The 20,686-nt window shown below is 39.8% G+C and overlaps 1 protein-coding gene across 5 annotated transcripts in view; it reads left to right on the top strand.

Moving 5' to 3' along the window:
- The window catches only part of MECOM (MDS1 and EVI1 complex locus), a 255,278-nt gene that overhangs the window by 220,493 nt on the left and 14,099 nt on the right, over nucleotides 1-20,686 (top strand). For 2 of the 5 annotated variants that reach the window (XM_065410568.1, XM_065410567.1), the window contains exons 7-11: nucleotides 1,864-3,220; nucleotides 5,315-5,402; nucleotides 9,749-9,775; nucleotides 17,589-17,755; nucleotides 19,123-19,200. In XM_065410568.1, coding sequence (XP_065266640.1) covers nucleotides 1,864-3,220; nucleotides 5,315-5,402; nucleotides 9,749-9,775; nucleotides 17,589-17,755; nucleotides 19,123-19,200 — 1,717 coding nt within the window. The remainder of the gene's footprint in view (nucleotides 1-1,863; nucleotides 3,221-5,314; nucleotides 5,403-9,748; nucleotides 9,776-17,588; nucleotides 17,756-19,122; nucleotides 19,201-20,686) is intronic. The other 3 variants (XM_065410569.1, XM_065410566.1, XM_065410570.1) reach the window with 2 other exon arrangements.

The raw sequence follows: 20,686 nt of genomic DNA, 5'->3' as shown, positions 1-20,686 counted from the left end.
TACAGTAAAAAAGGGACATAAACTTTGTACAGACAAACAAAACCTAAAATACTTATAAGTCAAACCACAGCAACCTTCCAAATGAATGACAACCCAGACTTTCTCCTTTCAAACAAGTTTCTGGTCAGATTTCAGTAGGCCTCAATGAAGCTTATTGAAGTTCCCTTATAGATCTTTCCTATTCTAGTGAGAATTCCAAATTGCAAAGAAAAGCCTCTTACTGAGGACAAACTCAGGGCCCTGATTCCGCAAGTTACTTGAGTAACTTTACATACATGAGTAGTTCCATTGAGTTCAATGGGAACACGCACATGCATGAAGTTGCTCATGTTTGTTTGTGTGTAGGATTGAAGTCTAGAATAGATCTTATTCTCTAACAGGGAATTTTAAATTGCTAAGCCTTTTGCTTCTATTCACTATTTTCTACCCAAATGCCTTGCTCAATAAAGTTCCTAAAGGAGAGAAAAAGCAAAGTAATTGTGCTCTTTCAAGATGACATGAAAACAAGGTTTCACAAAGTAGGAAATTACATCTTTGCAGTAGTGACCCTATAGTTGTGATTATATGACATTTACCTGCTAACAGCACAAAATCCCGTTCACTTCAGTGATCTGGTTTACACTACGAAAATGTATCATGTCTCACTCTACATTGGCCACTACACCACCCTCCTCATCATGTCACTGAATGTGATTGTTGATAACTGTATTCAGACATGGGAAATGTTGTAGTGTAGATCAGGCCGGTCAGATCAAAATTGCAACCCCTAATCTCCAAGGTTTAAGGCTTTCTCTAAATGTTCCTTTTTTGAGCTGAAACTGTTCTTGTCCCAAAGGAGTTTGAGGAAATCCATTGAGTTGTTTTGAGCATCAGACATTCAAATAAATACAGCTGCGTTTTTTGAGGAAATAGTTGTTGAAATAGGGTATGTTTTTTTCACATGAAAGAGACAAACAAGCAAACTACATTATGAAACATTAAGGCCAAGATTATAATTACATGAGACATGAAATTAAGCGTTATGGCTTCCAAAGCAACTGTAACTCTATCACATTGACCATATGCATTCCTCTAACACTGTATGTGAAAATAGAGAATGTTACATATGTGCCCAGACACCAGATTGTGATTGCTCTGGAAACCACAGCCTGGAATGCCAAAGCTTTCATGTAATTAGCATCTCATTTGTAAATGCAAAACATTGGGTTTATTAATAGTTCTATGTGCTTGTATATATCTGATTGTCTCTCTCTCTCTCCCATCCTTCATATATCTTGTTTGTCTTTTAGATTGTAAGCTCTTTGGGGCAGGGACTATGTCTACTTCTGTGGCTCTGATCTTGCAAATGCTTATGCCTGTGAATAACTTTAAGCATTTTAATAATCGCAGTGCCATCAGTGGAGGTACTTATGTGGATAAAGCTATTCAGATGTGTAGATGTCTCCAGGATCAGGGCCTTAGTTTGTGCCCTGCTCATTGGGGGCCTGATTCTGATCAGGCGCTCTGAGTGCTACTGAGTATAAATAATAATAATGATCATGAATTTAAAACATTGTAAGCAACCCAAGTATTGTGAAAAGTGAAAAGGAAATATTTGTATTTTAGGGATTTTTATTTTTATTTTTTGTTGGGAGGGTTCTTTATGCTGTCTCAAGACATTTGTCTAATTGGATGCCTTGCTTTGGAAAAAGTAAAATGAGTTTTCATTTGTTTTGTGCACCCAGATGAAGCTCACAGATTCTCCCTATGGCTTCCTAATTGACATGTTGGGGGTAACAAATTGTTTTCTTTGCTAAATTCGGGTGGGGAAAGGGGGAATTATCATAAAGCCTGAGATTTGTTGTTGTTGTTGTTTACACACAGGTGAGGTCTGCCATAAATCCTATACTCAGTTTTCAAACCTTTGTCGTCATAAGCGCATGCATGCTGATTGCAGAACCCAAATCAAGTGCAAAGACTGTGGACAAATGTTCAGCACTACATCTTCCTTAAATAAACACAGGAGATTTTGTGAGGGCAAGAATCATTTTGCAGCAGGAGGATTTTTTGGCCAAGGCATTTCACTTCCTGGAACCCCAGCTATGGATAAAACGTCCATGGTTAATATGAATCATGCAAATCCGGGCCTTGCTGACTATTTTGGTGCCAATAGGCATCCTGCTGGTCTTACCTTTCCAACAGCTCCTGGATTTTCTTTTAGCTTCCCTGGTCTGTTTCCTTCAGGCTTGTACCACAGGCCACCTTTGATACCTGCTAGTTCTCCTGTTAAAGGACTACCCAGCACAGACCAGACAAACAAAAGTCAAAGTCCCCTCATGACACATCCTCAGATACTGCCAGCTACACAGGATATTTTGAAGGCACTAAATAAGCACCCCTCTGTAGGTGAAAATAAGCCAGTGGAGCTTCAACCAGAGAGGTCCTCTGAAGAGAGGCCGCACGAAAAAATCAGTGACCAGTCAGAGAGTAGTGACCTTGATGATGTCAGTACTCCCAGTGGCAGTGACCTGGAGACCACCTCTGGCTCTGATCTGGAAAGTGACATTGAAAGTGATAAAGAGAAATGTAAAGAAAATGGTAAAATGTTCAAAGACAAAGTAAGCTCTCATCAGAATTTGGCTTCAATAAATAATAAGAAAGAATACAGCAGTCATTCCATTTTCTCACCATCTTTAGAGGAACAAACTGCGGTGTCAGGAGCTGTGAATGATTCTATAAAGGCTATTGCTTCTATTGCTGAAAAATACTTTGGTTCAACAGGACTTGTGGGGCTGCAAGACAAAAAAGTTGGAGCTTTACCTTACCCTTCCATGTTTCCCCTCCCATTTTTTCCAGCATTCTCTCAATCAATGTACCCATTTCCTGATAGAGACTTGAGACCGTTGCCTTTGAAAATGGAGCCTCAGTCACCAAGTGAAGTAAAGAAGATCCCAAAGGGAAGCGCTGAGTCTCCCTTTGACCTCACCACTAAACGTAAGGAGGAGAAGCCAGTTACTCCTATAACCTCAAAACCAGCAGCTCCATCTGTGACAAGCCAGGATCAACCACTAGATCTGAGCATGGGCAGCAGAAGTCGAGCTAGTGGTACAAAACAAGCTGAGCCTCGGAAAAACCACGTCTTTGGTGAAAAGAAAGGAGGTGACCTTGAAACAAGGAAAGCAACTGATGCTTCTTTGCAGCATGCCAGGCCCACTCCATTCTTTATGGATCCCATTTACAGGTAACAGGCTTTAATGGAATATGGCTTTCTTGAGCATAGTTAACACTTTCAGGACTTTTCCTGTGTAACTTGAAGTGATCCATTAGCTCAGCATGCACTGTCATTTACAATATGTAGTAATGTAATACATTTGCTTATCCAGAAATGAGGTGGCACAAATGCTGGATATTTGAAAACGTTCTTTAAATTCTTTTACTACAAGTCCCTTTTCCTCAAAAGCACCACACCCCATGCCCTACCCCCATAATAGCATTTATTTCAAACATTGTCTGGGCCAAATTCTCTCTTGGTTGCACCATTCCACTCCACTTGCTGTAGCAGACAGCTGCAACTAGGGGTTGAATCTGGGCTGACAGATCAAAGGAATGTGGGCACTAAGGGTGAAATTCTGCTCTCAGTTACACTAGAGCAGCCCACCAGTTTCTGTGAGGCTGTGCGGGTGTAAGTGAAGGCAGAATGTGTCCCTGGTGGCAAAACGAAACAAAAAAATTGTGAGCAGTAAGGGTTTGATCTCACCTCATTAAGTCAATGGGAGTCTTCCCATTGACTTTAGTGGGAATAGGATTGGATCCTAAGCGAGCCAAGATATGAGTGCTTGTCTACACAGGGAAGCTACTGGAAAATAAGCTAGCGTGTGAGTTTAAAGCACAATAATTATTCCACACTAACTCCCCATGTGAACACTCAGTGCAGAATAAGAATGTCCACATGTGGCGCCATTGCGGAACAGCTATTCCAGGCCATTTTCCCCATGTAGACAAGCCCTTAGAAATCAGGGGTGAAATCCTCACATCCATTGAACTCCCATTAATTTTGCCATTAAGTTCAGTGGGGCCAGGATTTCACCACAGGTCTTGTGTACGTCAGCACTTGTATGCACTTTGATACTCTGCCTGCATATCTGTAATTAGTTGTAGTCATACGTCTAAATTAATCTACGGGAAACATAGGAGTAGTGAAATATTAGCCATAAAAGCTATTTGTTCATAATCTAAACAGCCTATTGCACAAAGAGACTATTGTTAAAAATAAAAAGTTACTGTAATACAAATGATCTTAATTCATTACTATCTTCCAAAAATTTGCTTTTGGCAAAAATGTCATAAAACACTCTCTGGCAAAAGACAAAGGGTATGCATTAGAAAGGAACAGTGTTAGCAGTGTGTTACTTATTGAGATGGTTTAATTTATGCCGTATAGGTATTAAGCCACAGGTTTCCTGTATGATATTAATTTCTCATTACTGAATTAGTGGAAATTTTTGCTGTTATACAGTACTGCAGTGCATGATAATGCAATTTGTGAAGGAATAGTAAAGGAATGCTGCCAGAATAACATGGGGCCAGGCCCATAGTTGTTACTCAGGCAGACTTTCCATTGAAGCCAATGAAAATTATGTCTGAGTAAGGAATGCAAGATAAGTCCTTTGATAAATGATACAATTTAAACTGATAATCAAAACTGCAGGCGGAACTAAAATGCCAGTACTAATTTTAAACTAGCAGATGCCCTATTTCACTACTTGAAGACACACAATTAGTTGAATATAGCCTTCATTTCTGTTGTGGCAAATTCACTACATTTCTCCAGGCCTGGATCTTGCTAACTTCCTCTTTGCAAGGACATCCCTGTGCCCATATGAAGTGGTTGGCAAGAGCAGGGCCTAAATTCTTCACAAAGGAAGATGAGCTTCCCAAAGGTCCCTTTCTGCAGGCTTGATGCAAAAAGCACCCACTGCTGTCAATGAGAGCTTTTCTTGTGTTTGGAAAATGCAGTTGGGCCCTATTTCTTGATAACATGGCTCAGTGCAGTTAGTCATCAGTTACTATTATCAATAGTATTGGCCTTTTGAAATGGGATTATTTCCAATGTAAATGGTGTAATCTCTTTTTAATGGATGTTCACGACTCTCATTAGTGCTATTGAGCATTGCATGCACAAATCAAGAGATGACTGTACCTCCTTATCTTTTACCATTATCACCAAGAAACCAATTACTTGATGTATTGTTGACTATTTTAAACATAAGTAGCTGAATAGTTATTAATGCCTAAGACTGAATCATCACAAGCAAATCAATTTTAACATTTACAGAGTAGAGAAAAGAAAGTTAACTGACCCACTTGAAGCTTTAAAGGAAAAGTACTTGAGACCTTCCCCAGGATTCTTGTTTCATCCGCAAGTAAGTATTTTTGGAATTTCAATATTGTAAACAAATCCTGTTGATGCTTCAAAGCAGGTGCAGAGAAAAGAATGCAGTCTGAGTTATTTTCGGATTTCCTAAAACACACAATTTTTCCAATGTCGTTGTGGTGGGAAAACATTAGCATGTTCTTCGTGATGTTTTGCAGCTAAACCATCATGTTCTGGTTGTAGTGGGACCCAAATCTGAGCTACATGTATGTTCTAGAGCTCCCTTCCCCATAAAATTAGAATGGATCAAACAAGATGTGCTACTACCAAGTTGTGCTTCTGCAGTCTCCCCACTGTGGCCAATGGCAGTGGAGCGATCATTGTGCCCATCTCTAAGCAATACCCAGAGAGACAATGGAATTTGGGGCCTGATCTTGAAAAGTGGCTTCAAATTTTACTGCTCAGTTTTGCACCCTCAAGTAATTCCCCCGGTAATTAATTGTGGGCACTAATGTTGCCATATATAAGTTTAAGCACAGGGTGTGTGGGTACAGCTGCATATTTGGAGATATCAGTGATAGCATTTCCACTTGCCGTTTTTTGCAGTTACATAGTGGGGCCCACAAATCTGGGCACCCCAAATAAAAGCCTTTATAAAGACCAGGCTTTTTCTATATACATATATAAAGACACCCAGAAAGGACACGGTACAAACACTCCCATTCCAGTTGACCACAGAGCAACTGCATGGTTTCAGTAACTTTGTAGAATAACTGGAAATAATATGTGCTTGCAATACATCCCCTTTCCATGCCTGAAGACATTCAGTTAACATTGTGCGATGAGGCTATTGTGTGGTTCTTTGGTCATATGCTTAATGTCCTGCTGCTCATTTGCTATGTCAAGAAAATAATAGGCCTCTTTCAACCATGTGGGTCTGTACATGGCATAGAAACGGTTAATGATAGCCTGGATCAAAACTCTGCATTATTTGCAACCTTGTATCACTTGCTTATCCTGTATTGTGCCAGTCTGACAGGGTGACTTCACTTCCCCATCTTGGTCTAGTGCTTCGAGCACAGGACAGGGGAGTAAGGAACTCCCTGCTCTGGTATTTACTCCCTCTGAGCTCTTGGGTAGGCTATGGAAACTCTCTGCTTCAATTTAGCATCTGTAAAATGGGGATAATAATGAGGACGCACCTACCTCATGTTGTGAGGCTCAGTTTCTCAAGTGTGGGATTTTTTTGGCTTCTGTGTAGAACAGATCTTGCCATGCCTTAGCACAGATACATGAGAGCAATGTTCTTGCACAGCTGGAAAAGGAAGAAAAGCACTAAGGTACTGACACTATAGGAAATGAAGGGAATAGCTGATGCTAATCACTAAGAATTACAATAAAAATTTACCTGATAGAGTTTCAGCAGAATATACTGAGGTACTATATTTACCAAAGCTGCAAGGCAACCAGACAACCTTTTCAGTCTCTTTATGAAAGTGCTTCCAATTTCCATTTCATAGCAGGTGATACTAACAATCAATACACAGAAAGGACCTAACCCTGCTCTCAGCCACAGTGGTGTAAATCCCAGTTAACGTCACTGAGCGTCCCCTCTGGATTTGTACTGCTGTGAGTGAGAGCAGAATCTGGTCAGTAATCTCAATTCAGAATGTTTTAGGGTCTTTGCTATCTCTTCTCCTCCTCCTCAGCCTTTAGCATGAGTAAGTGAATGCAAACAGGTTCGGGCTGCAGGATGGGAGACTTTGTGGTATTGCAAAGACAAAGTAGGCATACATTTTCTAGGTCTGTTTTAAAAAAAACCCAGAGTAGTTAAGGAGCCTCACACACAGCTATAATACATTTACAGAGAGAACATTTCAGGTGTTGCACTGCCTGGTAGAAATTCAGTGATGGTCTGGTCCTCAGCTGGCATAAATCTGTGTAGCTCGATTGAAATGGGGAGGGGCCTCTAGTGGTTTTGCTGGAGGAGTTTATCACATTTTGGTATATTTATGTTGCTGCTGGGGTACTGTGATCTGTGGGTAAATGATGGAGTCTGTTTATGTATGAATGTATTCTTCAGGGCTTGTCAGAGGTGCCCACGGTTTGGATTGGACACGCTTTTATATAGTGCAGCAGAAATCTAAATCAATAACATATGAGGAGGGAAGATGGAGGAGGGAGTTAAAGGCATATAGTAGACATAGGATTTCAAGAGAGGATGTGCTAGGCATCTAGGGTGAATGCTTGGCTCACTGAGGTCAATGAGAGTTTTGTTATTAACTTAAATGGGGTCAGGATTTCACCCTTAGTGTTTTCCTCACAGAGAACTTGCAAAATTCCCTGCTGGTATAAATGAGGGAAACTTTTTGAAGTCAATGGAGCCACACCCATTTACACTAGCAGAGAACTCAGCCTGGGATTTCCAGACATTTTAATGATATTGGGGTAAGCGCTCTTCTCCACTGTCTGGTAAGAAGAGGAGCAAAACCCCCAGAAAACCCATGAAAAACTGAGAGGAAGTACAAAGTGATGAAAGGCAAACATATTGTATCTCCTCCCACCATACAACCTCTTGTTGCCCTTCTGTGACTGCAATGTGGGAGGTCAATGCTGCATGGCTAGGGGAGGAGTTGTCATTTTTTAATAATATATGGAGATATACCTATCTCATAGAACTGGAAGGGACCCCGAAAGGTCATTGAGTCCAGCCACTGCCTTCACTAACAGGACCAAGTACTGATTTTGCCCTAGATCCCTAAGTGGCCCCCTCAAGGATTGAATTCACAACCCTGGGTTTAGCAGGCTAATGCTCAAACCACTGAGCTATCCCTCCCCCTTTAGAGAATCATAAATTATAGCTGAGTTAGGCAAGTTATTCTCACCGCACAGTCTCTATTTAAAATGGTCTGGTCCAATATGATTTTTCTCTACATATAATATATTTCTCTTTATTTTTACACCTTGTCTCTTCTTTCCCTGTCCCCTTCTTTGGCCAGCTTCACGTTCTGAGGTTTTCTGAAGTAGATTATAAACTCTTTGGGGCAGGAATTGTGTCTTTATTAATGCCTCTAATGCACAGGTATGGCACTATAGAAAATGTGGAATAATTGTGGCTTTTCCATATTTCAGAGAGGGTGTGGGATGGCAGCTGGTGTGAGACAAATCAATGGCAGCATGGGTTGCCTTGCTCTGAGAGAATCAGAGGGACCATGGGCAAGTGAAGCTGACTTGTCCCCATAGATCTCAACCTAGTGTGAGGATGCCATTTGTCTGTACATCGTATGCCCTTTGGCCTGAGTGAGAATCATTATCCAGCTGTGGAAAGTATTACCCTGCCTAAAAAGTGTCCCCTTGTACCATGTATGAGGGATGATCTATAATGTCCCTATCATTTTTTAAAATGGTGTTCCTGGGTTATATCAGATGATGCCATATTAATTCGTATTAATTTCTTTAGCTGTACTCTGTTACAGAGTATTCATTCAAAATATACAGTGAGATAAATGATGTACATTTATAGCAATTCACACATTATCACAGGCTCTGATTGTGCAATAGAAAGAATACATGGGAACAGCTGGTCTTCATTTTCATCATTTATCTGGGTGCTAGGGATGACTGCTTAGCTTGTAAGAGATGGTGTGACATGAAGTCTTGAGTGTAATGTGCATTTTTAAACATAGCAAATGAAAATAAAAATGCTATTGCACAACCTGTCAAATCATAAAGGGCTAAAGTCTGCCCTCTTATCAACTTCAGTGGAAACCACTCCCTACATCCCAACGTAGAATTTGACCCAATATTTAGTACCAGAGAGGCAAATTAGCCAAGCAACCTTTTTTTGTGGGTATACCTATTGTCCCCAGGTTATTAATATAATTGCAGATTCCACCATGTATTTTCACTTTCTAATGGTAGGGTAAAACTATCTCTGTAAAAAACATTTGTGAAGTAAATTCAAATATTTCCGTTCTACAAATTCTTATTTTTATAGCTACATTTATTGCCTGGAGTTTTTCATTTGCTTAAGCAAGAGGTTAATTTGCATCCTTGTAATCAGATGCTATGAGAGCTATGGGATAGGCTTCTAAAATAGATTTTTAGACTAGAGGAGAGAAAGAAATATTAAGGTACAATTCCTGTAGTTGTTACACAGTCCCTGCTCAGAAAAAATTCCCCTTAAAGCCTAGGGCCCTAAATCTGCACAAGAATAGGTCAGTTGGTCATATTTTGCAATAAATTGCCACTTCAAAGATTGCATTTAGGTAGAGTGTGCCCAAAAGCAAATGATCCACTCACTGTGAAACCTTAGCTAACTTCACAATAGATTGATTGCAATAAGGGTTCCAATGCAGGAATAATGTGTTGTTTTTGTTTCAATTTTGCTCCCAGTTCCAATTGCCTGATCAAAGAACTTGGGTAAGTTATTTGCTTATATTTTTGATTTAAACATTGTAAAATAAATTGCATAAGAAAAGCATAACATGAAAGATAACCCTCTGCATAGTTATGGAATATGCCACGTGCTTTCCTACTGAATGTCATAGCTGTAGTGGATAATATCTTGCCATGTCACATTGGCTTTCTTCCTACGTAATCCTGCAGTCTATTCTTATTGAAGGCAATGGGAGTTTTGCCTAGGTAAGGACTTCACCATGTGGCCCTTTGGTTGTATTTTAGTGAGGCTACTACAAGCTATTTGCCTCCAGGTTATGCTGAAAGTTTAGGCCTCAAATTTTACCTCCATTACAGGTATTATAATCTGATGATCAAAATCCTCTGGATTCTAGACTTTAAAGTACCCAATTCAGCCCTTACATCACAGATACAACACACATTGATTTGGGGCCTTTGGGTCCAATTCTTTTTTCATGTAGGCACATATAACTCCCATTAATGAGAACAGGAGCATGAATGGGGTAAAATTGAGAGTAAGCTTTTTTCCCCTTTAATCTCATATTTAAATCCAGTACCAAATTGGTGTGGAAATCCAAATAGCCCTTTTAACTACTTTTATAATCCCCCAAATAACACAGTGTTTTGTTCTTACTTTGCTGCCCCTGCAGCAGCTGCAATTAACCAATAACTACTACTCCCAGAATTCTCCTGACATCATGGCTTAGGGGCTAGAATAGGAGAGTCAGAGTCAGGAAACCAATGTTCTGTTCTGCTCATTCGCTGTGACTTAAGATAGTGTCTCAAGACTAAGGCCAGATTTTCATAAAATGTGGCCTGAGATCCGGACACATTTTTTCATACCTACTTTTGTGCACAGAACGACTTCAGTAGTGTAAAAGAAAAAAAAGGGGGAGGGGCATTTGCACATGCAAATGAATATTTAGATGCCCAAATGCTCATTTGCAACCCAAGTACCACAGTTAAGCGTACAAAAATATTTGTGGACCTTAGTCTTACTTTCTGTAAATCTGGCTTTTAAACCCTCTATTTCCCATCTGTAAAATGCGAATAATGATAATGATACTTACTTACTCATCTTCATAAAGTCCTCAGATGTAAGGTGCTAATTCAGGGCCTGATTAATTCCCATTCAAAGCGGAGACTGATGTCAATGGGCATTGGATCAGGCTCTACGTATGAAGTATTATTAGTGATAGAAACGAGCTGACAATGCTATGCTCAATGTATGGAATTTAGTCCCTATGCAGAGGGCCAGCAAATGGCCAATGCATCACTTACACCCTATTTTTGAACTGGAACCCTGTTTTGAGGAATTGATTGGGACTGGAGAGAACTCAGGCGCTGTGTGCTGGCCCCATTCAAAGGGATGAATTTCACCCGTGATAATTTGGCACGGAAGAATCAATTTAAGTGGCCATAGGCAATAAATAGGTGTAAAACAGAAATAGACAGCACAGCTTTGACATCATCATAGATGGCCCCAGACATTTTTTCGCTCAGTGGAGTGAATTCAAAATGGTGTCATCTAAAGGTGTTGGGAGGATTAAGTGACTTGTATGGTGCACTCTGGATCCACTATGTTTTTAAAATAACAGCTCTGTATTGTGGTAATTATGCAACAGAAAAAAATCTCAGTGCATTCTTTCTCGTCCACCCTCTCTCCCTAATGTTGGCTCTGTCCCCAAATTTATGTCATCGGACTATTTTCTTTTTTTGTCCTCTGGCTATGATGACGGTTGAACAGCTGCAATACAATATGTATTGAAAGCATACTATTAAACTGTTTGGAGGAAGGTGCTGATTTTTTTAAAATTTTTATAATGGAGATATCCTATCTCTTAGAACTGGAAGGGACCTTGAAAGGTCATCGAGTCCAGCCCCCTGCCTTCACTAGCAGGACCAAGTACTGATTTTGGCCCAGATCCCTAAGTGGCTCCCTCAAGGATTGAACTCACAACCCTGGGTTTAGCAGGCCAATGCTCAAACCACTGAGCTAGGGTTTTGTCTCCATTTTGAAGGGTTTGAATGTGTCACTTGAACCTGTATATCTCAACTCATGGCATCCTGGCTCATCTAGTTTAAGTTTATTTAAGGTTATTTTTCACTCTGTGGCACGAATCCTATAGTCCAGATCAATTGGAAACACTCTATTTTGAATGGATCACAATATATTCAATCTGCACACATTATAATCCACCCCAAAAACTTGGCACTCTGTCCCCACCTCTCACTAAAGTTTAGAACCAGTGTGCTATAAAGACATCTTGTAATTCAATTAGGACTTCATTTGCAATGAAGAATTATGATAAATAATTAAAATAGTTGTCCATATAAATAAGAAATGCATTTTGGGATGAATTATTCATGCTTTTTCATTTGTTGTGTTTATTATAGGCCAAGATCTGCACTCTGTTACACCAGTTTAAATCTAAATCAGCTACATCAGTGTCAGTGGAGACTCTGGATTTATACTGGTATACCTGAGATCAGATTTTGGTCTTTACTTGATACTTCACAAAATTTAGTCATTCAGTCTCTTGGTCATGAACATGAATGTGATGAAGTATGGGACTGCAGTACAACAAATTGACCAAAAGTCATGCTTTTAAAGAAATCATTATAGTTTTGGGTAGGGAGGTAGAACTGCTGACCTTTAATCGTCAGGATTTTGAAATTCCTTTAAATAAGATGAATAAAAATAGAAAACAAACGTTTGTACAATCCTTTCCCATGAGTTATGGCCATAAAGTCAGTTGTTTTTACAAGAATAGCATTAAGGATTCTAATTTGTAAAACATTAGGTCATGCACTTCATTGATACTAGTTTCTAGATCATTTCATACTATCAGGTTATCCTTTAAAAAAAATTTTTTTTTAACTAAACCCTCCTTTATGTATGTCACTGATTTTCTGCTGCTGCAAATAAATCTTAAGACAAATGTCTGAGACCCTTGTTGATGATATCTAGCCTGTTGAAATGTTTATAAATACTTGTTTTATCCGATTATGGTAATGTCTGCCTTTTTGGGTCAGCGCTAGGGAATTGTAACTACATATCGGTTTGCGTCAGTATGCGGTTAATAGCCTCTTAGGGACAGGAGGGAGGTGGGGGTAAAGCTACTTCCTTTTCCAGACATCTGGACTCAGATAGAATCAACAACTCTCATATATGTAAATCAAAAAATTACAGTGCTTTATAAAATACTGCCATTCACTGTTCTCAGATTAGCAGCAGACATTACTTGTCCATAAGGCAATAACTTTATGTAAAATATGTAATGCAATCTTCTCACTCTCTTACCTCTTCAGCTAACTTGCTCTGTAGACGTATAAATTACACTAATTCTACGTTAAGAGTCAGATTGTGCCTTTCCTCCCCCGACAACTGCACTACCATGCAGTGGCCAGTGTTCCCTCAATACAAGGAGTGCTCTCTCTTAGCCTGAACTGGGGTGCAAGCCACCCCAAAAGAGGTGGGGCCATGCTCTGTGCTTCATACTGATCAGTGAACATTCCCAGGGGCCTGATCCAGAGCCCATTAAAGTAATTGGAAAGATGTTCATTGGCTTCACTGGGCTTTGGATGAGCCCTCGGGTATGAAGGGGGAAGCATACTCTATTGTCCAGAGAGGTGGTGTGATACGCATGCTCCCCCTTTGTTCCTGGGAGTACCAGAAGCAATTGTGCTTCCTTGTGACACAATTCCTCCCAGAGTCACCCAGAGGTGGCTTGGTTCTTCACTGTCTCCAAGGTATGGCTGTACCTTGATGGCATAACTGAACCCTAAATACTCACTTGAATGGAGAGATATCAGAATTTGGTATAAAGATCTGCAGAAACCCATTCCACTTATAATGTGGTGCAGTGCCCTGGGCAGTCTTGTGATAAAGAATCAGGTTATCTGTAAATTGTGGAAGGGGAGCATCTTGGTGTGGGAAGAGATTTTGGATTTGAGACCACAGGCTAGAGAAAGTGAATCCTGTTTCAGTAACTATCTACCTAACCTTCCAGGGTGGGTGTCTGTCATGCTGCTAAGTTAGCTTGTTGGCAGATCAGTGTTTCACTGATCATTGCAGCCCCTCCATTGTTAAGACTGAGATTTATTTTGTTTATCCAGGATAAACTACTCAAAAAAGAATTTCCAACTTCAAATTTTTGCAGGAAGGGCTAGAGATCAGTTACAAGAATTTGAAGTCATTCAGACATGCTATTTTTGGGGATATAGGGCTGCAGAAGCTACAGCAGACCAGAGTAGGCCCCTGGTTCCCTGGGATCTACTATGGATCACAGGAGGCCCTGTGGACTTTAGAAGATCTATAGGGAAGCAAAGCTGGGGAAGGGGGATTAGGACTCAAAGTGTGGAATCTAGAGGAGCAGGAAGCACCTGAGATGTAGTGAGGAGCTGATTCATCGAGGTCAACTGGGGAACCAAGGACCATGGTGTGTTCTCTCCCTTCCTGATTCCCAGTACTGTCGTGCTTTCAACATCATCTCTGAATCTCCTGAGTTGCTAAGGGCTGCTACTTTGATAACTATGCCATTCCTGAAAGGTTTTCTTACCTTACATTGCTGCTATATCCTCTAATCCTCAATTCTGCCTTAGAGGGTTTTTTGGGAGAGAAGGGGGGGAAGGGAAGAGGATCTGCTCTGATGGGGAAACCGCGACCCTTCCTTCTAGCTGAGGCAAAGTGCTACCATAGCCAGCATTAAGATGCTGAAAGGAAGGATTCACTGATAGCTTTTATGTTGCTTCAGTAGTTCTCGGCGATGAGTGGAGGGAATACAAATGGGCAAAAAGCATATGTGCAAGAGGAAAGAAGGGAGTTAATAGCTTACCCTTCCCTCACTTTTACCCCTACTTTATTTCAGGGCTGGCTGCCTGCAAAGCAAAGGAAAGCTGCCCATTTTAATAGTCATTATTTTTCTTATTACCTTTTAAAAATGTGCATTGTTTGGATTCTGGGAGCTATATCCTCAGCTGATGTAAACTGGTGTAACTCCAATGACTTCAGTGGCACTATATTGATTTACACCAGTTGAGGATCTGATCCCAAATACTTAATATTTCCTCTGGGTGATGGTGCATTTTTTTAACAATATAAACCATGTAAAGTAACTACATTCTACATTCTTAAAAACAAACAAACAAACAAACAAAAAAACCTTATAGTAATTCTCATGGCAAGGCATGTGTTTCTAAAAAGCTGTCATTGCTTTCCAGTAATTGGAAGTGCTTGTACTTTCTGTGAATAAGAAACTAAGGATCTGATTCTGACTTCACACTGGTGTAGCTCCATTGACATCAGTGAACTTAGTTCTGATTTGCGTCACTGCCAGAGCAGAATCACGCCCCAAAGCTGCAAATAAAATAATGATACTAAGATGACTAAGTCATTTTAAATGTAAATAGGAAAATAGTTTATTTAATATATTACTGTAGGGATCCATGTACATGAAAAATGTTGATTTGATCAAAAAATGATTTAAAACCCCTATATAATGAAACTGACTTGAGTATTACATATACATAAATAAAACATTTATTATCCTCCTCAATGCACTTATTATTCTTCACCATAAATATGTACTATCATAACCCATGCAGTGTCTTGTCAGTGCTAATCAGCCTGAAGGCCAAAGGTCATTTTTCATTCAAGCCATCTATTCTCTGCAATAGTAAAATATCAGAATGGTTACTTGCCAGGAACAATTAGAAGGAATTAAAGGCAGTGGAAATACAATCATAAATGCTTTAAGAATCGATTCTGAGTACAGAAGAATATGAAGTGGTATAAAAATAAATATATGGTGATGTTGAGCTGTATGGGTTGATAATGACATTGCTCTGCTGAGAAGAATTACCTCCTATCCCAGAAGCAGCATCATTACATATCTCAGCCCTGTGATCAGTACATGTCAAAATCCTTCATATTGACAAATGTGCTGTCCACTTGCATCTATGGAGAATGTTTTAGCAGCTGAGTGATTATGAATCAAACCCCAGAGCTTACAGCCCCTACTGCCTCTCAATGCTTTCACATTCGTTGCCTGACAAGTAAATGTATCTTGACTTCCCTCTGTGCTTTTTTGCACCATGTTTGATGAAAGACATTTGGCAAATTGGCAGTGGTACCCTGTACATTGCAATTTGTAGTGTGCATTAGGAGTCTGAGCATGAAATGAGAGGGCAGGCTATGAGGCAAAGGGAAAAACAAAAACAAAAACCCTGAGCTAACCAGAACATGAATAGTCATTTCAAGAAACAAGCGTACAATTTTTTTTTGTAACAAAAGCATCAAAATCAGACCAATCGCACCATAGACTTTAGAGGAAGGTTCCATGAAAAATATTCTGTCTCTTGAATATTACTTTATTAATCCTATGGTGTATTATGAAAAATAATCTCCTTGCACTTTTCTGCCTCCCCTTACACCAGTGTAAATCAGGAGTATTTCCTCTTAAGGCAGTGGAGTTACCCCAATCTGCGTGAGAGGCAAATCAGATCCTTCTGCAACTCTTGCTCATCCTTAGTATCAGTTAGTTTCAGTGGCATTACTCATGTAGTAAGCTACTATTAAACACTGGCTAATGAGGCAGATTTGGGTTCTTACACTGGGATAGTGTAATTCCATTGACTTCACTAGAAATGTTTTTTTATTTATGTTGTGGGAAGAGAGAGGAGAATTAGTTTTAAGAGCTTTAAAGTAACTTTCTCCTTCTTTGTAAAATGTGTAGGCTTTTTCCTTTAGGCTTCTATTCTGTCAGTTTTCTCAGAAGACTGCATGGTGGTGTGCCTTTTATAATCTTGAGTTGTAGCCCTGTGATTTTTGTGGGGGGAATGAGATGAGGAAACTCTTACTTTCAAATGTTACCGTGTTCTGCAGTGTTGCCAAGGTTTTCAAACCTGACAGATGATTTGGGGTAATTTTTTGAGGTGCCAAACCTGAGACATCTTCAAGGGGCCTGAAAGTGCTGAGCACCCACACTCTGAAAATCAGGTTCCTTTAAGGTGTCTAAGGTTGGGCACCCAAAATCTGAGGCCTCCAAAATCACTTTTGAAAAGTTGGCCATAGTGCTTTTTGAGTATTATTATAGAGTATTTTTAATGGATGGAGTGAGGGCAGTCAAACCAGCCAGCATATGAGATTAGAACATTAAGAAAGAAATCCCTAAACAGTTTAAAAAAAAAAAAAGGTAAATTTTGTTAAAAGAGCACAGTATATATCAGTTCCTGCTTAATGGGAACTGATATATCAAGTGTGTCAACACCTGTGGCCTATGAGGCTAATTCTGCCCTCCTTTAGAGTAGAGAGTGTAATTCCACTTAATTCTGGATTTACACCATGTAATTCAAATCTTAGAATTACAAAAAAAAGTATTTGAATGTAAATATTTTATAAGCCTTCATACCAATTAGAAAAGCATAGGAACCTAAACTGTAGTGCAAAAAAAAGTATTTGAATGTAAATATTTTATAAGCCTTCATACCAATTAGTTTAGATCTCATACAGAATTAGTTATTCATTAGCATGTACAGAAATTAGGAAACAAGATCTGCTAGATGAACAGGAACTGGCAGGTACTGTATAGCATCATCACTGCTGTGGAGTGATCTATTGTCAGTAAAAGTTACTTGTCTTATTCAAACTCTGATAACATAGTTTTCCATCACTTTGTCCTACTCACAAAGTGAAAAACCAAAATAGTTTTATACGCAGTCATTTTTTGAATGGAATTCCTTGTGTTTAGAATTATCTGTACAGAAAAAGAGCACCTTCACTGTGATGTTTTCTTTTTTTCCTTTCCTCTTGCAGATGTCAGCTATAGAAAACATGGCTGAAAAACTAGAGAGTTTTAGTACCCTGAAACCAGAAGCTAGTGAACTCATACAATCTGTCCCTTCCATGTTCAACTTCCGCGCCCCACCGAGTGCCCTACCAGAAAACCTCCTGAGGAAGGGCAAGGAACGCTATACCTGCAGGTAATTGCTGAGCTAATCATGACAGGGTCTCCTAACATCTCTTCTCTGCTTCCAAAAGACGCTGCTGTTTACTTTAGAAATTACTCCTGATTGGATGATTAATAGAGATCATGGAAAGTCTATAGTACTTCAGAGTGCTCTTTATTCAGTCAAACGCAGAAACAGTGTTTTGTTTTTTTGTTATTATATGAGGAATTTGTCCTACATCACTCGAGTTTGATAAATGAGGCTGAAAATACTGCATAAACAAGCTTGTTCCCAAATTTCCTCATCACCTTTATATTAATAAATGTGCTTTCACTATTAATTTTTCTGATCACAAGCTACAGGGCTGCTTTCCTCAGACCATCTGCCTCTAATGTCAGAAGGGATCTTTCACAAAATACATGAATTATAAGGACATATGTTTACAACCTTAACAAAAACTATAAGTTCATAGTCATTGCATGTATGAATGAAGTCAATCAGAATTTTGTCAATGTGAGAAGGATCAGGGTCATGCTTGTATAGCTTGGTATGAAATAATAAACTGTATGTTCAAAATATAGGGCCAAATCCTGAAAGCTTCTGAAAGTGTCCTTTATGCATGGCACCCATAACTGACATTACCTTCAGAGGGAGTTGAGAGTGCTTATTACCATGCAAGATTGAGCTGAAGGTCCTTAATGTAACTCTTCTAATCATGCAGTTTCTTGGAATGCTACCTGGGAGCCTTGAGGAGGTTTTATTGTTATTATAGTTCCCTGTGAAATGGGGAAATGGTGGAATGATTTTTAAAATTGCCTTATTTAAGTCTCTATATCATCTCTAGAATGCTAGGGTATTTGACACTGGCATATCAGTTTATCTGATCTTTTTGAAAACATGTCACCTTTCAAGACAAGTTGTTATAGAAACATACCTTGATGGATTAGGTCTTTGAATCTTGTCTGCTCTGATCCTATTCAATGCACAGAATGATGTCACATTTGCTGACACATAGAATAAGTGGAAAGAATTGAAATCTCCTTACCGCAAACCAGAATCCCAAGCCTTGAATAACAGATTTTCATGCTTCCAAAACATGAATGTGACAGATATGGAATTAATAAGGTTAGAATTTTGGAAGGTAATTAAAACTAATGTCTATTTGCATAAATTGCTTGCTTATGTGCAAGGAAATCCAGCAAGTGCCAGTAATTCAGACTTCATTCATGGGTTATTTATATTTGTCTGATGCCTTCATCGAATATTTTAAAGGCCTAAGAAATCCCAGTACCATATAGAATTGATTAAATTATGGCTGTGCATCTGGTGCATTATGTAGTTCACAGTGAAATAAAGTCAGCGACGGTGACTTTGTCATATAAACTGTTTTCTAATCACAGATACTGTGGCAAGATTTTCCCAAGATCGGCTAACTTAACACGTCACCTGAGAACGCACACTGGAGAGCAGCCTTACAGGTATAATAAAACGTGTTTGTGGTCATGAGCATGGCCTAGTGTTTACAGCAGGGGAATGGGAGTTCAATATTGTGTTTTGTCCCCAATTCTGGCACTGACTCATTACAGGCTTATTGAAACAAGTCTTTCAGTTGACTTCAGTAGGTTTTGAATCAGGCCTTCAGTTCCTTTGGGAAAGACACTTAGGACATGTCTACACTGAGATGAAAAAAACCATGGCAGTGAGTCGCAGAGTCTAGGTCAGCTGACTTGGGCTTGCGGGCTTGGGCTGCTGGGCGATAGAATTGCAGCGTAGGCATCAGGCTATGAGCCCTCTGAGCCCATGAGTCAGTGGTACAGTCTCCACTGCAATTTTATCATCCTTTAACCTGAGCCCTGTAACCACACTGTCAGCTGACCCAGTCTCTGAGACTCAGTTCTGCGGGCTTTTTATCACAGTGTCGGTATACTCTTAGGGAGAGATTTTTCAAAGCTGCCTTGAAGATTTAGACGTCTCCTATTAACTTCTATGGGAACTGTGTGTCAAGGCGACTTGAAAATCTCAGCCCTAACCATCTCCATGCCTCAGTTTCCCAATCTGAAAAACAGGAACAATAGTACTTGCCTCCTTCACAGAGGTGTGGTAAGGATAAATTAGTGTCTGTAAAACACTTTGGGATTCTGAGTATCATTATTAGCAAATGTTTTTAATTTTGTTCATAGTATTATTTGCTGGTTGGTGTGTGCGGATTTAGGAAATTTGATGTTCCCTCTCCTTCCTATGTATGCAAAGACACTGCATTAATTTTAAGGGTCTGTGAGGCAGTGGTCTAATTTAAAGCTTCCTTGGCTCCCAACTCTATTTGGGCATGTTCACTCACAAGGGTAGGGGTGAGGAAGGATATTTACCTCCATTATAACGCCACTTCTTGATCAAGTAACAGAGGGGTAGCCGTGTTAGTCTGGATCTGTAAAAAAGCAACAGAGAGAGTCTTGCGTCTGACGAAGTGGGCATTCACCCATGAAAGCTAATGCTCCAATACATCTGTTAGTCTTAAAGGTGCCACAGGACTCTCTGTTGCCACTTCTTGATGAGAGTCTCAAAGCTCAGCTCCTTTTTGTTCGATGTTACCAGCAGGGTGTGGGGTAGGGACTTGAAGACATGAAGTTATAGAAAATGCTTTGACAATATGAGTCTCCCAGCTGCCTTAATGCACAGAAATAGGATCTCCTATAGCAGTGATTCTCAAACTTTTGTACTTTCACATAGCAAGCCTCTGAGTGCGACCCCCCCCTTATCAATTAAAAACATTTTTATATATTTAACACCATTATAAATGCTGGAGGCAAAGCGGGGTTTGGGGTGGAGGCTGACAGCTTATGAACCCCCATGTAATAACCTCGCGGCCCCCTCAGAGGTCCCGACCCCAGTTGGAGAACCCCTGTCCTATAGGATCTCTTATCCAGAGAAGAAACTGGCTGTTGTAACTACAGAGCACACCGGTAA

This window comes from Emys orbicularis, chromosome 9 (genome assembly GCF_028017835.1).
Source record: "Emys orbicularis isolate rEmyOrb1 chromosome 9, rEmyOrb1.hap1, whole genome shotgun sequence".
NCBI classification, from domain to species: Eukaryota; Metazoa; Chordata; order Testudines; family Emydidae; genus Emys; species Emys orbicularis.
The sequence above is the reverse complement of the archived record's forward strand: the minus strand, read 5'-3'. Positions and strand labels throughout refer to the sequence as shown.